Source organism: Squalius cephalus (assembly GCF_949319135.1).
Source record: "Squalius cephalus genome assembly, chromosome: 14".
In the NCBI taxonomy this organism is placed as follows: Eukaryota; Metazoa; Chordata; class Actinopteri; order Cypriniformes; family Leuciscidae; genus Squalius; species Squalius cephalus.
The window spans coordinates 8,468,699-8,484,251 of record NC_137135.1 but is presented as its reverse complement, the minus strand read 5'-3'; the positions used below and the strand labels follow the sequence as shown (position 1 = coordinate 8,484,251).

The window sequence follows — 15,553 nt, the reverse complement described above, 5'->3', positions numbered from 1 at the left end:
TGAATGTCTTTTTCTGTACAACATAATTATAGTTAGGTACATAGTTAGGTAATACATTTAAATGAATCTGTGTTTTAAGGTGCCCATTAGGGGTGTAACAATATATTGCAATACAAAAATGCATCAATATGTATCATGTTTAATAACCAAGTCCTTTTACTGGAATGAGAGAATTTCTTTTTTTGAAATTCATGGACATATTAAGAAGTTAAAATGATCCAAAATTGTATTGTATGTACAATATAATGCATTTCTTTTAATAACAAAGTTGATATAACAAGCAAAAAGCTGCATCAAGGATTTCAACAAAGAAAATATTCCCAAACATATTAGTGGAGGACAGCCAGTCAATTATATTTGATTGTATGACTCGTGAAAGGTGTGTTAGATAGACTGTGATTGCTAGTGTAACTTTACATTGTGAGACCAAGAAACATTTAGAATCAAATAAATGCAGCCTCAAGTCTATCTAAAATAAAACTACAAATGGAAAAACTCAGACCACCATTTTCACAAACCATTTACATGTCAGGAAAATAACAAAGAAACTTTACTAAAAATGTAAAGTGGCATTTTGATTAACTTTTAAGACAGAAATCATTGCACATTTGTACGTCAAACATACAAAGATAAAACAATCAGAAATGTATATTTTGTCAATGTAGCATTCTTAAGGGGCGTTCATACTACACACAGTATACGTCACCATATTAGACAGTCAAAATATCAGTTATACAGTATCAACCAATGATGTCACACTCTTGGGCAGGGGTCGGCAGCCTGTGGAGGGATAATCACTGGCACGTGACGATGGCTAAAAAGATGTATTTCTTTTAAATAAAGTTCATCGAAGTTGCATATGGCTTTCAATTTTGAGGTGATCATTCTTCATAATCACAAAGCCTGTTTTACTAAGTTAGGTAAATACTATTAAAGGCCCCCTGAAATCAAAATGTACGTTTTTTTAGCTTATAGTATGAATATGTTAGCCTTAAGGTTACGAATAAGCTGGTGTGTTCTAAAACAATGACAACATTTGCATTTTGGAGATATAAGCATTCAAAACTTAAGTCTCTCACTTCCGCTAAAATGGATCATGGATTTTTATGACGTCACCGCGAACTTCTGCTTCACATCACATCTTCTGTCCAATCAAATGCTCTCTAGAATCGAAAGCTCCGCCCCCTGTGCTATAAATATCACCTGGCCAAAGCGACCGTTGACACTTCACGGAGCGATACGGGTTGGAGATGTGAGTTCGGTTGCTCAAACGCTCGAGTTTTATTCCGTTTTCCAACTGTATGTTGGTTAAGAATAAAATGACTAGAATTTATTCCTCTACTATTGAATCCAAAGTATCATCAGTGCTCGGATTCGCTTTCATGGTGCTGTCAAGTACGACTTGCAGTCTGTGAGGTAAAATAAACACTATTGGCTGTTTGAAAAGGGGGAGGAGCCATTCAATATGTCCCACCTTAGCTTCCTGTTTCAGTGGAAATTACGTCAACGCATCAAACGGAGCTAAACTAAAGTGGGCCTTTAAAGTATGAGATTTTAACCTGTGCAAGTGCACAGATCCGACAATCCACTGACGCGACCGGAGGTGCATGTGATTATCCCTCCGCTCAATTATGCCGACCGCTGCTCTAGGGCTTCTGTTTTCATCCATACACACATCTTTTCTCAGCTGCTTGTCCTCTGTAGAGTTGAGGGCTACTGTTGTCAATAAATAATACATTTTAAATAACATACAATAAAATTAAAATGTTACCACATACCATCTACTCCACTTTCATGCTACACAGTGAGCCTTTTTTATGAGACAACGGCTGAATCCGAAATCGCCCCCTAAACCCTCATTCACTATTCCCTACGTTAGTCCACTAATACAGTTCACTTGAAGGAGTGAATGAAAACGAGTGAGCGAATTCGGACAGCCGTTGAGCGTACATCAGTTGTAGCCCACACTCGTTTTTGGGATTGAATGAGCGCACTCAATAACGTCCACTATTGTTTCGGACACCACTATAATTGGCTATAGGGGGCGATTTCGGATTCAGCCAAAGAGTCAATTTGTGATAGACGCTCTTTTGGTCAAATATCTTTGTACATGAATACGCAGGTCACCAAACTTTAGTATGGAAGCAAAAGACGAACTGATACACTCTCCAGTGTTTGTGTACAATCTGGGGCTTCATTTATGAAACGTGCATATGCACAGATTTATAAAAGCGGTCTTTGACGCAAGTGGTGCTCATGACGTCCAGCTCCACCTCTGTGGATATAATGGGTGGAGGGATACAGTAATGGTAGGGTTAGGGTGTGGTTGGACCTTCTAGCTTCACCCATTACACCCAAATTACACCCAGAAAGGGGGAGCTGGACTTCACGCTCCACCATGGCTTTGCATTGATCAGCCTCTCCTTTGATGTGGAAAAGTGTGTATCGCCACGTTGGGGACTGAGCAGACGTACACACTTTTTTCACAGTTCTCCAGCATATATCTCCCTATGATCACTTCTCACATGTAGAGGGGCCACTAAACCAGGGGTTCAGCTTGACCCTGATCAGGCCTAGTCCACACGTACACGGACATTTTTTTATAAACTGAGGTTTTCCTCCTTTGTTTTAAAAAAGATTCACATCCACATAAAAATGCAAAAACACGCTATGAAGCGCTGTCAAGAGCATGCCAAACCAACAGGTGGCGATATAACCCTAACCGTAAAGCCATGTTGGCTAATCAGAAGCCTGGAGAAAAGGTTATTAGCGGTTTCGGTTCCGATGTCAAGCCAAATCTCCGGTTTCAACACTGCAACCGGAGTTTGTACAAATCTTTACCCTGGCAGGAGTTTTCAAAAAAATCCGGTTTCAGTGACCAGATACTGCGTTTGCGTGTGGACGAACAGCAAAATCGCATGGAAAAAGCTGCGGTTTTGAAAATACCCGTGTTCGTGTGGACAGGGCCTCAAACTCACCAGCCAGGAGCTCTCTAGTGATCCTGAAGACCTTGATTAGCTTCTCCAGGTGAGTTTGATTAGGGTTGGAGCTAAACTCTGCAGGAAAGTGGACCAGTTGAGAAGCCTCACACTAAAAGAGCAAATCAATGACAATATATTAATATGATTTTAGACATCCACGTTCCATTAATAACTGATAGTTGGATGAAACCTCTGAGGCTGACAAGTCTAGAAAGCAGAGCAGCGTTCGCTCTTATCTATGGGAGTTTTACGCCCAACATTGAATTTAGGCTTGAACGAGTGCTCTGATATCAGCTGATTTATTTCATTCTGCTTGTAGGTTGGCAGTTTTTGAGTGAGCCACGGTCCTTTAGGTTGACTTACAGCTCCTTGAAAATATTTCATACACCCCCGACCTATTAAATACATGACCTCTGCGATGTTTAGCAAGACGCAAACTCCAGACACCGCCAGCATGAAGACAGTGAAAATGGTCTTCTCTGTGGGACGGGACACAAAACAGTCCACTGTATTGGGACAGGGGTAGGAGTCACACTTCACAAGACGAAACATCTTGATGTCTGGATAGATGTAGTAAAAAATGTACAAGAAAACCACCTCGAAAATGATGCGGAAAATGATGCTTATCATGTAAGTCCACCACAGAGCACCGGCGATCTCGAACTTCTGTCTCTTTATGTTCTCGAAGTCCTTTTCACTTCCCCGGCCGGACATCTTGAGGATCTTTTTCTCGATGTGCCTGCGGTGAGCGACGTGCATGGCGACCAGCAGGGCTGGAGTGGAGACCAGGATGAGTTGCAGAGCCCAGAGGCGGATGTGAGAGATGGGGAAGAACTGGTCGTAGCACACGCTGTTGCAGCCGGGCTGCTGAGTGTTGCAGGTGAACCCAGACTTCTCGTCTCCCCACACGCTCTCAGCCGCCACCACCAGCACCATGATCCGGAAGATGAAGATGACCGACAGCCAGATGCGTCCGATGCCCGTCGAATGCCTGTTCACACCACTGATCACGGCATAAAACGAAGCCCAATTCATGGTTGGATTGAAGACTAAAGAGAAGAGAATCCAAAGCACAATGACTTTTACATGGTTCTCGACAGCTTTGTTGAGTTCAAAACACTCCCCAACTCTGAATCGAGTCTTACTTACACTAGCTAGGAAGTTGGAGGCTCAAATATATATAATGTTTTTAATCAGTACATAATTCCCATTTCTCCATTTGTGGTGTTTCAATGCTTTTACACTCTTAAAAATAAAGTCCTTTGTCCTTTCCATTGGACAAAAGGTTCTTTATAGTCAAAAAAAAAAAGAAAAGGTTTGGTAACACTTTACAATAAGGTTCATTAGTTAACATTAGTTAACTACATTAGTTAGCATGAACTAATAATGAACTGCACGAATACAGCATTTATTAATCTTTGTTAGTGCCATGCTTTTTCCACATTTACTAAAACATTATTAAAATCTTGTTAACATACACTGTGAACTAACATGAACAAACAATGAACAGCTTTATTTTTATTAACTAACATTAACAGATTAACAAACACAGTAACAAATGCATTGCTCGTGGTTAGTTCATGTTAGTTAATATATTTTACAATTCATTAGTTAACAGTTAGTGTTACCAAATGTTCTTCACACTAAGAAAAATAAAACTTAGGATCTATAAAAGAGTGTAAAAAATAAGTCATAGTTAAGGATTATTCCAATTTTTGACTGGTATAACATATTCAGATATGTCATACACAACATGACTAATCACTTATAAACTGCCAACTACACAACATTAAAGATTAATGTAATCCTAACAACCAATGCAACATAATTCTCAACCAAAACTCTTTCCTGGCACAAAATTCTGAATCGGAGCAATAATTTACCAGGTTCAGCCCGTGAGAAAGCAGCTTATGCTGTACCAGGTCCAAATATGAAGAACAACAGACTGTATTCTTGGCATTTGGATACTTGGTTGACAAAAATACAAAAATGTTCTGGTCACTTTGCAGAGGGTTAAGAGCTTAGGCGATGGTGCACCACATGCCGTCACCTGACACAAGACAACCTGGCCAATAGCAAGCTTACAGTCGGCCCACACCATAACCTCCAAATACAGGATATTTGCAGTGGTCAAAGCAACTCATACATTTAAACTACAAGAAGAATCTAAATTCCCACTTGCAAAAAGGATTTAAACTTCATGATGTGGTCCAAAAATAACTGAACTGAGTGCTGAGCAGTCAAATCAACATATTTGATAACGGTATAAAATTGATTAATAGAGTGGTTTACCTTCAGCTGAGATAATAAAGAGACATTTCCAGGAAACGGCTATTGGCCTCTCTAATGATCACCATGCCCTTTGCAAACGCAATGAATTTACGCGCTACTAGCCACAACCCTGCACCACGGCTGTCATATGCACTTATATAACCCATTTTATACACAATGCTGCTCTTTATGGAGGCTAACAAGACTCTTCAGAATTCAGATCAAATGCCTTGATTTCCACCCACCCGGGGCAGAAGAAAGAATCTGTGTGGACACAATGAGCAGCAACATTATTCATTGTGCCTGGCAGGGAGAGGAAATGAGGGGCGTTTCTGACCCGCTCTCACTTTATCAAACACAGCACAATTTATCAAAGAAGGTCGACTTGAGAAATAACACTGTCAGGCTTTTGTGTATATTTCTAGGTTCAATCTGTGGCGAAATCATTCATATTATGTAAATGACAGATTTCAGACAGCATTTTTAAGAGAGAAAAAATTACACAAGATCTGAAGATGGGACACCAGTAAAATAAATATTTGTGCATTTCTGCATTTTGTTGAATAGCTTTAACCCTGGCATGTGAGTTCTGTCATCCCGAGCTGAAACTATTAAAGTATTTTACAATTTCAGAAGAAATCATACAATGTGAATTGTATGAAAACATACAATTTTGAGAAAAAAAAATATTAAATAAGCATAAAGGTCCACCCTGAACAATAACACCACTTGGGTATAAGCAGACAATAATGTATATATTCATATGAATTAGCCACTAATTTGCAAAGATGTAAAATGGTTACAAATTGCCACGAGATAGTGATGGTTCTGTCTGGTTGTTGTGACATGAGAGCTTTTGAGAGCGACTCATGACATTCATTGTACAACTGCCATCATGTTTGGAAAGAGTGTCAAAGTTCATTCATCGGATCAGCTAGACAAGCAGAACAACATTTCAGGCATGAAAAGAAGAACTGATTTTTATTGATTGCTTTTCCAAATGTAACTTTTAGAACAGAATTTTTTTTTTTTTTTTAACCAAAGACGACAGTGCAAAAACAGTTCAACAGGCTCCTCTTAAATACGCTGCAGCTTAACAAGGCGGATATACAATTTTAAACCAGGTGTTTCAAACTTTGGCCATTGAGCTCGTTTTTCATGGTTCTTCAAGCAACACAATCTTAAGCATCATTTCTCAACTACACATGCAGGGGATCTGCTAGATATGAGGGAAAGAAAGGTCTGACTCTGGCGTCAATCTGTAACTGTGAATATTTCTCTTCAAACTGTCATCATCTGTGTGCACATTCATATTAGCATCCACGCTCTGCACCGGACAGTCCAAAATTCCCCAAAAGAAAAGGACTTTTTTTGTTATTATTCTCGTCTGATCATGAAACCATTGCATGTTGTAATTACTGATTTGTCTTCTTCAAATTAAAGTTATTTGAGGCATGAAAACATGCTATAAAATCAGGCTAACATCCAGACAATAACTTTGCAAGTGTCTCATGATTCTGGGACGATGTATATCTGCGTATTCAATTAAACACAATGTTTCAGTAATATATTTCAGAAAAAAAAAAGACCACAGTCGACTCTAAACTTCTTTGAAATAGACATTCTTCTATCTTAGAACTCATTTTTTTAATTATGAATTAACATAATTATGAAACATCTAAACCAAAAAGAACACATTCTACAGCAATGAACATCAACTTTCTTCTGTAATACAACCTTGTAACAAATGTGCACTGTACACAAACTAAGTGAAAGTAAAAACACATGCAACTAAATTTGCATAGTAAAAGGTACATAATGGAAAGTGTGTAAAAGGTTGAGGAGAACGGATCAACGACAAAAGCACAAACTTTGCCGATGACGGAACAGACAACATTATTTCCCGTTTTAGCGGTAACAGGAGATCAGATACTTCTCCCACTCAGAGGACCGTTTTCGGGCTCGTTCTTGGGCGTCACCTGGGAAATAACATCAGTTGTAAATGTTACAATAAAGAATTCATGTCCATCATGTTATCTTCCAGTTATATCATGACACTCACTTCTCTTTAACCCCTTGTGCTGGTTACATCTGAGAATGGCAAATCTAGTTTGTGCAAGTCTCTCAGAAAGGGAATCACCTCTCCTAAAGGAGTCAAACACAAAAGGACAAACATTAGGAATTACTGTCAATTAAAAACTGCTGAGACTGGGGATTAGAAGCCAGGTGTTAAAAGTGATCATCGCCATTACAACATGCTTAAGTTACGATCGCCTCTGCTATGAGCTGACAATAAGTACATTAATTGATGTTATAAATAATAATCGACCAAGTAGCATTTGTCTATTTCAAAATGAGGGCTGGTACATAATACACAGCAGGCACCTCAATATTTATTTAAAGACTTGGAAATGCAAGTAAAAATACAAGTTTATCTTGTATGGATTTGCGATTTAAAACAATACAACCAAACACACACAGACACGACTTCAGATTTAAATCAGACAAGGAAAAAAAAAAAACGTGTCTGATAACAGTAGTTTGCTCAGGTAGGAATAATCAGTAAAACATTTGTTTAGATGGGATTAGCAAGGGTCCACTGTAACGCCACTGTAACGAGAATAGGGTTGTCCTTACCTCATGGCACCGATCTTTCCCTTTTCCATGAAGAGCTCAACTTCTCCTTCCGGGTAAATCCTGGCATAAAGAGTCTTGTTCTGAACTGTGCTTTTGAACCAGCTGATCGCTTCAAAAGACCAGGTTTCTCCAAATACTGGCCTCACCTACACCATACAAGTTAAAACAGCTTAATGCATTAAACAATCTGAAACAACAATATTAATGTTAGTGGTATGACGAGATCTCGCCGTATTAAAACACGACGGAGTTGAGTTTGTGGCAAAACCTTGTGCTTGCTTTTGCAGGCAAAAAAATTGCCAAGAAAACTCATGGACAGTCTCTCGTGTATGGCAAGAGACGGCCATAGAATCAGTCGGATACGACTGAAATCGTAAGATAGATAGATATTACATTATGTATTTTAACAGTTGTTCAAAAAAACAAAATTACTTGCTTGTAATACATTATTTGAATCAGTTATAGCCTCATTGTAAGTATAAATGCATTGTAAGTCATTTTAAAGGCTATTGTTCTCTTAGTTCATTTCAAAATGCACCTGTTTTGTTTTGCATTTTGTGACTTTCAGTCGAATAAAAGACATTTTTCCAGTCAAATAATTTGTCATTGAAGATTCCTTAAAATAGTGAACCCAATATCATGGATCATCTCGTGATCTCGTGTATCGTCACACCCAAAATAGCGTCACCCACATTTGCCAGCGAGACCTGCAGCGCTTGCACGGGTCTGGATGCCACTTCTCCACTCATTTCCTTGATGTCCCGAAGAGACACGCAAACGTCATCTCCGTAGTCAATCCTCCTGACCTCCACCTTAATGTCTGTGCAGAAATCATCATCAATGACCACGTTTACCAGCACACTCAATGTGATTATGAGATTTAGCCAATATTGTGATTAAACTTTTTACTTTACCTAACGTAAACAATACTTCATCCAAATTGGTGCAATTAAACTCATAAGCGTAGTAACCATAAACATTGTAAAATGTGGCATATACCGATTTTAAACAAGTTAACACTTTATTGGCATCTATTCCACTCTGTGACTGAAGTGCGCATGTGCTTGTGATGAACGTGGATGATGCGGTCATGATTTTTAAACATAGCGGTAAAGGTGGCATTAAGAAACTAAGTTTCTTAAAAACTTAGTTTCTTAAAACTAAGCATGAATATCATGCAGTATTACCCTAGTGAATATAATATAAACATAAAATAAATGTATTTCAAATACACTTTAGTATACTATAAATACATTTATATTGGAACAACTCATTTTGTCCTTAATGCACTTTAGTTATCCAGAAATAGTGCTGAGGTCCAACTAAAGATACACTTGATTATATTTGATTGTGCTAAAGTGGAACTATTGCAAGTATAATTTAGGTACACTTTAAATATCTTGCATTTAAAGACTGCTATTATACAGTGATCATACTATCCTTACTAATAGTGACATTAAAACACATTTTAGGCTTAATATTAAGAAATGTGCTTTGTGCAAAGAAGTACTCCAAATAAAGTTTAATTATAATGTATATCAGTAAGTCTCAAGCGATGTGTCATTTTGACTAGGTTTTACTCACCAGGGTATTAATGGCCGGAAACATTGAAAAAGACGTTTTAGGTGCATCACCAAAATAAACCCAAGATGTCCATAGAAATGTGTTTTGCGTTTGAAAAGTAGATTAAAGCCCAAAGTATACTTCAGCAGTACACGTCTGCGCACCGGCGGTATGATGTAATTTTGACGTAATGAATTGCGCGTACAACAGCGCATGTGCAAGTGATTTGATAATAATAATACGTTTATTTTATATAGCGACTTTCTTGAGCTTGAGCGCTTGAAAACAAAATTCACTAGATCGTTCGGTGCGTGCACACTTGTCTTTCTGCGCTCACGTCCAAAGGAGTATAATTTGAAATGAAGTATTCCCAGGCCTTAAGGGAACATTTACACGGCAACGATGTAAAAAAAAAAAAAAAAAAAAAAAAAAGGATTTTTTTTTCATTGAACAGATGACAACGTTGTAAAACCGATCCCCATTCACAAGGATCCGTGAAAACTAATAAAAACGCTGTATTATTCATGCCAGGCCAGTAGTTGGCGATGTCACCGAAATGACCCGGAACAATTTGTCACAGGAACTTTGTTTTTGCCCCAGACCGATAGCTTTCTGTGTTTACACCGCGGCCTAAAGTACCGGGAAAATTATACAAATTTGTCTGGTGACGTAGATAGGGCTGGACCCGAATATTCGTTCGGTGGGTTGGTATTCGATTTGAAAACGGAAAACGGTTCTCATTCGCGCTTGAATATGTTTAACACTATAAAATCTGGCGAAATACAATACTCTTTTTTTTTTTTTCTTTTTTTTTACAATTATCTTATATAGCCTAGCCATTTATAATAGGATGGACAGTTGAAGGAACCCAACCTCGTTATACTTAATAAATATATTTGCTTCTTCTTGGCCTACTAAAGTGTTCCTGCAACGGGAATGTTCTCTGGCTAGAGCGCAGAACAGCGGAGTGTGTGTGGACCGAAGTGCCTGAGCTTGTGTTTTGGGTTAAGCTGCGTTGCTTTGACATTGTGGAAAATAGAATAATAGAAACAAAATATATTAGCCTTTTTACCCGTTATTATCAATTTAAATGAATCTCGTTTTTCTTTATTTAAATTGTTTTTCTTTATTTAAATTTCGTTTTATTTTATTTTTTATTCAATTCCATAGTTGCAGACAGACAACTGTTACTGCACGGACCGTAAAAGATTTTTAAAAATGGCAGTTGAAATAAAATGCTGCGTGGAGTCAACCAATCAAAATGCAGCGTGAACTCAATCAGCATGTTCAGCGCACAAGTCCCACCCCCGAAAGTTCCTGAACTTTGAGTACTACCTCTCGGGCAGGGACTTTCGGAGGGGGAAATATTTACCCGTGAATATATGCGAGTTCGTTTGTGCTGGGCATTGAGGTTTGTGAAGAATGGCGGTAAACATAACCTTAAGTTAGTTAGTCTTGATTATTGTAAATAATCACATTATTGGTGCATATGTGAACGCAGTCCATTTCATCAATGACAATTTTTTTTTTATACAGAATTAATGCTAAAATTAGAAGTTAAAAATGAAGATTCAGTTAACATTTATTCATCCCATTCATACCTTGCATGAGTGTTGGAAAAAAGGTACGGTACGGGCAGCAGGGATAAAAATAATACATTTCACAGATGAAATTAATAATGGACAGCAAAATGAAAATATAAATTTTTGGGAAAATTGCACATTTAAAACAGCTTTGTCTTACCTCTACTCAACTGACATATTTTGATGACCTGGCCACGGCACCAGACCTCCTGCTTGGGAAACCATGCCATGACATAAGCCCCAATTTCTGGGACACTATTCATCTCTGCAAAAGATCTACTGCTATTCCTACTGCTTAATCAAAGAAAACAGGAAAAGAGAGACACTAGTACCTGAACTGTACAGACAGTAGTAAAAAAAATAAAGATATGCCATATAAAACTACTTACAGCATGATTTCAGACAGTTCACAAAGGTTTGTGTCCTTGTGTTGGATGAAGAACTTGTTTGGGTGAATAACACGAGTGATAACAACTGGGATCTCCTCAAATTTGCGACTCTGAAACTCTGGGATTTGGACATGTACACCGTCATCATCTTCAGGTTCACCGGTCAGTGTGTTGGAGCCTTTAGGGCACGACTCATCTTCTGAGGAGGGACAGGACCTCTGGCTGGAAAGGTTAGCAACTTTCCAGTCATCTTGGAAACGAAAACCGACCATTTCTTTTGGGAATGGCTCTGCCGTAGAGTGATTTGTGTCTGAAAAAATATTCCCAGTGTCCCACAATTCACCATTTGTGGTAATCATCCAGCGATAGGCCACGCAATCAACGCTGATGTTTTTCTCAGCAAATATGGGTTCAGAAACTTTATTCTCCACGTCCTTCTTGGCACTGGCCAATGCCACGCCTCTCTGATCCATAGACGCCATTGCATTAATGTTTGGTTGCTGCATCAGTCTTGATGATGCCTCAGTTATGTTTGTCATATATTCGACTTCATCAGCCGATGAAGCCAGTTCAGACGCTTGTTTTGGGTTTTGACTCCTCAGAAAGTGAATGAGCTGAGAGGATGACAACTTATGACGGCGAACTCCGTCACTAGCAGTATTTTGCCTAATTGTGCGTTTTGGATTAGGATACATCTCATTTGGGTTGAAGATCTGATTATGATGGCCTTTCACAGGTATTCTCCGATAGATATTGTTGATCTGAACTGCAAAACCTTCAGGCTGTTCTTGAACAAAACATCCAACATATGTCATAACAGTTGCAGGTATTTTTACTCTAGTTTCAGATAAAAGCTGCAGAATATATTTTTCAAGTTCAATGGTGCTTCTATCATTTGAACAATTATTGAATCATTAGTTAAAAACATTTTATAACATGGACCAGGGTCAAAATCTCACAAAGTGTGAATAAAAAAGATATTTAAATGTAGAGAGAGAGAAAAAAAGTATCAGTATTCACTCTCTTAAAGGCAGGTGCAGCTGATTGTGGAGATATGAAGTCAAAATCTGTTTAATCTAATTTGCAAGTTACAGATGAGATAATGTCTTTATCACAAGTTTTCTTTTCTTAATACCAAAGGATGATGTTGTGAAGCAGTAATTTTCAATTGCCTTTGCTTTGATTTAATGTTGAATTTAAGCTGGTCAGACAAGTCTGACTTGTGCCTTATTTGACAAATATTTTTAGAAAAACTATGCTCCTATAAAACAATCCTCATGTAAAAGAAGAAAAAAAAGTTCCATGAGCTAAACATTTCCCCTGAATAAAAGATTCGTTTCTGACACTGGCATAGACTAAAACATTAACATAACAATAAAATATAAAAAATAAGTGTACTACTCAGCGAAAATTGCAATATTAGCAGTTAAAAAACTGGGACAACTGGACATAATTGACTATGAAGAGTTAGTTTCAGTGGTGGACGAAGAACACAAATCAAATACTTGAGCAAAAGTATAGATGCCATATTAAAATATTAAAAGTACTCGTTTCAAATAAGCAATCATTTAAAAAGTACTGATCGATTAAACATATATTTATTCTAGCCAACACTAGTCAGAGAAATGCAGACATTTAATATAGCAAATTAATAAGCAAACTTTTGAACATAGCCTAATACAAATACTTTTACACTATCAAAACAAAGTTACTAAAACATACATTTAAGTTACGTATCTTTTAAATGTGCAAACTGGTGAAATAATATGCCATATATAGACCATTTCAAGGACGAAAACAACAAACGCGTATTTTAAAAATGGTGATTTTTTTTTTTTTGCAAGTAAGTTAACTGTTAGCCTAAGTTATGTGGCGACATATAGTATAAAAATTCAACATATGGGGCAAAAATGGGTTAACATTTTAAGAGAAACGCTATGCAAAACACGTTTTATATTATTTGAAACTGCTACAACAGCGGAGAAAATGCATGGGCCTTCATTTGCGTTATTTTACCTAAAATCGCCATTCTGACGTGACATGAAATGAAGGCATCCACATAAAGCATTTCAATGAATGGCCTTAAACAATTTGCCCTTTTACAGCAGATTTAGTTGTTTTTTTTTTTTAATGAAGTATGACCTAAATATGATTTCACGTACATTAAACAATACTAAAATTCATTAGTCACTTACTTTTCGCGCCACCATCAGTTGCACGCAGGTTCAAGCTTGAAGCTTCGCTTTGGCTCATTGATCGGATCATTGAATCAGTGAGTTGTTGACTCGAGAACAGCAGCGAGTGGATCAGTGCGACTCGCGAACCGGTTCAAGTCGAAAGAATCATCTCGCTCATGAATCGGTCATCAAGTGGCGATTTCTTCAGTTCGAAATAACAAGGAACGATATATTTTTATTGAATGTGGTCGAGTATCCTAATGTAGGGAAGTAGAAGTAAAAGTTTAGCCAAATTAAAATACTCTGATAATATACAGATAGGCCTATTTTACAACGAAGTAGAACTAACTGTTAGGCCAGGTTGTTACTGTCTACTGCCACTAACGTTAGTTAGTTAAACTAACAAATGCTTACAACAAAGTAAACATATCAATATCAACCTTTTTTATGTACCTTCTCGGCTAAGTTTCTTCTGGTTTGAATTTATATGTGGATGTCACCGTTTGGTGTTGTAAAAAATGCGCTTTCTCGGGAGGATGATGATCATCTTTCCGGATTAGTCGATATATTTGACAAAAATCGGTAAGTTTGAGGAAATTAAGAAAAAGCTAAAGTGGTGCGGATTTCTAGGTAAGCGGTCGCCAGCTATAACGTATTTAGTAGCAGACTGTACAGTGTTGCCAACTATTTTCAAAGGAAAGTAGCTAACGCCTTCCCTAAAACTAGTCGCTAAATGTCGCTAGATGACGTCATACGTCAATTAGCATATTCATGACGTAATCGCGTCGTACTTGCGTTCTGCCTGCCTAATGTGTTTTCTCGTTAAATTCATGCTCACATACTGTATTTTAATATAATATAATATAATATAATATAGCCGAATGTACAATAAAGCTGTTCTCATTTCCTATATTTTTTTGTCAGACAATAGAGTAGCTAGTGAATGACTACATTTTTATGTGTAAAATGATCTGAATTGAGAGAGTTCGGGAACTGGGTGAACTAAAGCACTGTAATAGTGAGTATTACAAGTGATAAGCACAAGAAAAGAAAGGGGAAAAAATGGTCAAACTAAATTCTTTAAATATAAAACAAAAGAGAAGATTTAAACTCTTGTCCTCCTTCATTCTGTAAATCAACACAACACTCTTACTAGCATATAAAATATCATGCTCAAGACCATAAACAGAACATTAACAGCTGTTGGAGACCAGCACTACTAGGGCTAAAAACCACAAGAGCATCTGCATACATAATGTGGTTCACTAAGATGTTCCCAACCATACAACCAGTTTTACAGGCATTCAAGCATAAGTCATCCATGTAAAGATTAAAATGACCTTGTTTAGATTAAAGATTTAAAGATTAAAAATACCTTAGGTATTAAAACCTACCTTAGGTACCTAAATACCTTGGTTTATGGTTTGATGAAAAATTATCATGTAAAAAAAAAATTAGTTAAATTCAATCAAAGTGTAAAAAGATCTTAAATGTAATGCGTGCAGTTAGTTACAATTGGGGAGCTAGTCGTAGTGCATTGCTGTGCATGTATCAAGCATTGATTCACTCTTGCTTTGATGGGTGCATTGTATATGGGTCGGCAACCAAGTCTTTACTGAAAAAAATTGATATTATTCAATCCAGAGCACTAAGAATATGTTGTGGAGCAGTTAAAACATCCCCTGCCGATGCAATTGGGGAAAAACTGGAGAGATACTCTTAGATCTTAGAAGGGAAAAACTGGCAATGACATACTGGGTGAATCAACAATCATTGAAAATACAACTTACTCTGAAAATATTGGAGGAGTGCTGGGAATATTCATAATGATGGAGGAAATAGTTTTGGATGGAATAGTAGAATGTGGGCAAAGGATTGTGGCATGGACAATAAAAGATCTTCTGTCCTATAATGTGCAAATTACTGATGCTCCACCATGGAAAGTCCCTGAA

At 37.5% G+C, this 15,553-nt stretch overlaps 2 protein-coding genes across 7 annotated transcripts; both read right to left on the bottom strand.

The window, feature by feature from the left end:
- Positions 1–1,769: 1,769 nt before the first annotated feature.
- Positions 1,770–5,397, bottom strand: gjb1b (gap junction protein beta 1b). 2 transcript variants are annotated; one of them, XM_079891825.1, is made up of 2 exons: positions 5,274–5,397; positions 1,770–4,030 (listed from the first exon to the last, which is right to left on the bottom strand). In XM_079891825.1, the coding sequence occupies exon 2, from the start codon at positions 4,014–4,016 to the stop codon at positions 3,189–3,191; it is 828 nt and encodes a 275-aa protein (XP_079747951.1). In that variant the 5' UTR covers positions 4,017–4,030; positions 5,274–5,397; the 3' UTR covers positions 1,770–3,188. The 2 variants fall into 2 exon arrangements, with proteins under 2 accessions (XP_079747951.1, XP_079747952.1); XM_079891826.1 differs by lacking the exon at positions 5,274–5,397 and adding an exon at positions 4,865–4,957.
- Positions 5,398–5,965: 568 nt separating this feature from the next.
- LOC307171221 (tudor domain-containing protein 6-like) lies at positions 5,966–14,464 on the bottom strand. 5 transcript variants are annotated; one of them, XM_079892715.1, is made up of 8 exons: positions 14,055–14,463; positions 13,620–13,858; positions 11,425–11,734; positions 11,196–11,329; positions 8,582–8,709; positions 7,890–8,035; positions 7,315–7,397; positions 5,966–7,231 (listed from the first exon to the last, which is right to left on the bottom strand). In XM_079892715.1, exons 2-8 carry the CDS (start codon positions 13,687–13,689, stop codon positions 7,161–7,163), a joined length of 942 nt encoding a protein of 313 aa, XP_079748841.1. In that variant the 5' UTR covers positions 13,690–13,858; positions 14,055–14,463; the 3' UTR covers positions 5,966–7,160. The 5 variants fall into 5 exon arrangements, with proteins under 5 accessions (XP_079748841.1, XP_079748837.1, XP_079748838.1 ...); XM_079892711.1 differs by having other exon boundaries at positions 5,971–7,231; positions 11,425–12,211; positions 14,055–14,464; XM_079892712.1 differs by having other exon boundaries at positions 5,971–7,231; positions 11,196–11,326; positions 11,425–12,211; positions 14,055–14,464.
- Between the last annotated feature and the right edge of the window lie 1,089 nt (positions 14,465–15,553).

What these genes read in the sequence shown, in the direction of transcription:
- gjb1b (XM_079891825.1), bottom strand. Translation starts at nt 4,016, where the DNA reads ATGAATTGGGCTTCGTTTTATGCCGTGATCAGTGGTGTGAACAGGCAT.
- LOC307171221 (XM_079892711.1), bottom strand. Translation starts at nt 13,689, where the DNA reads ATGATCCGATCAATGAGCCAAAGCGAAGCTTCAAGCTTGAACCTGCGT. An exon ending in GAACTGTCTGAAATCATGCT is followed by an intron (nt 11,330 to 11,424) that starts GTAAGTAGTTTT and finishes TCTTTGATTAAG; the next exon opens with CAGTAGGAATAGCAGTAGAT. An exon ending in TGCAGGTCTCGCTGGCAAAT is followed by an intron (nt 8,036 to 8,581) that starts GTGGGTGACGCT and finishes TGTATGGTGTAG; the next exon opens with GTGAGGCCAGTATTTGGAGA.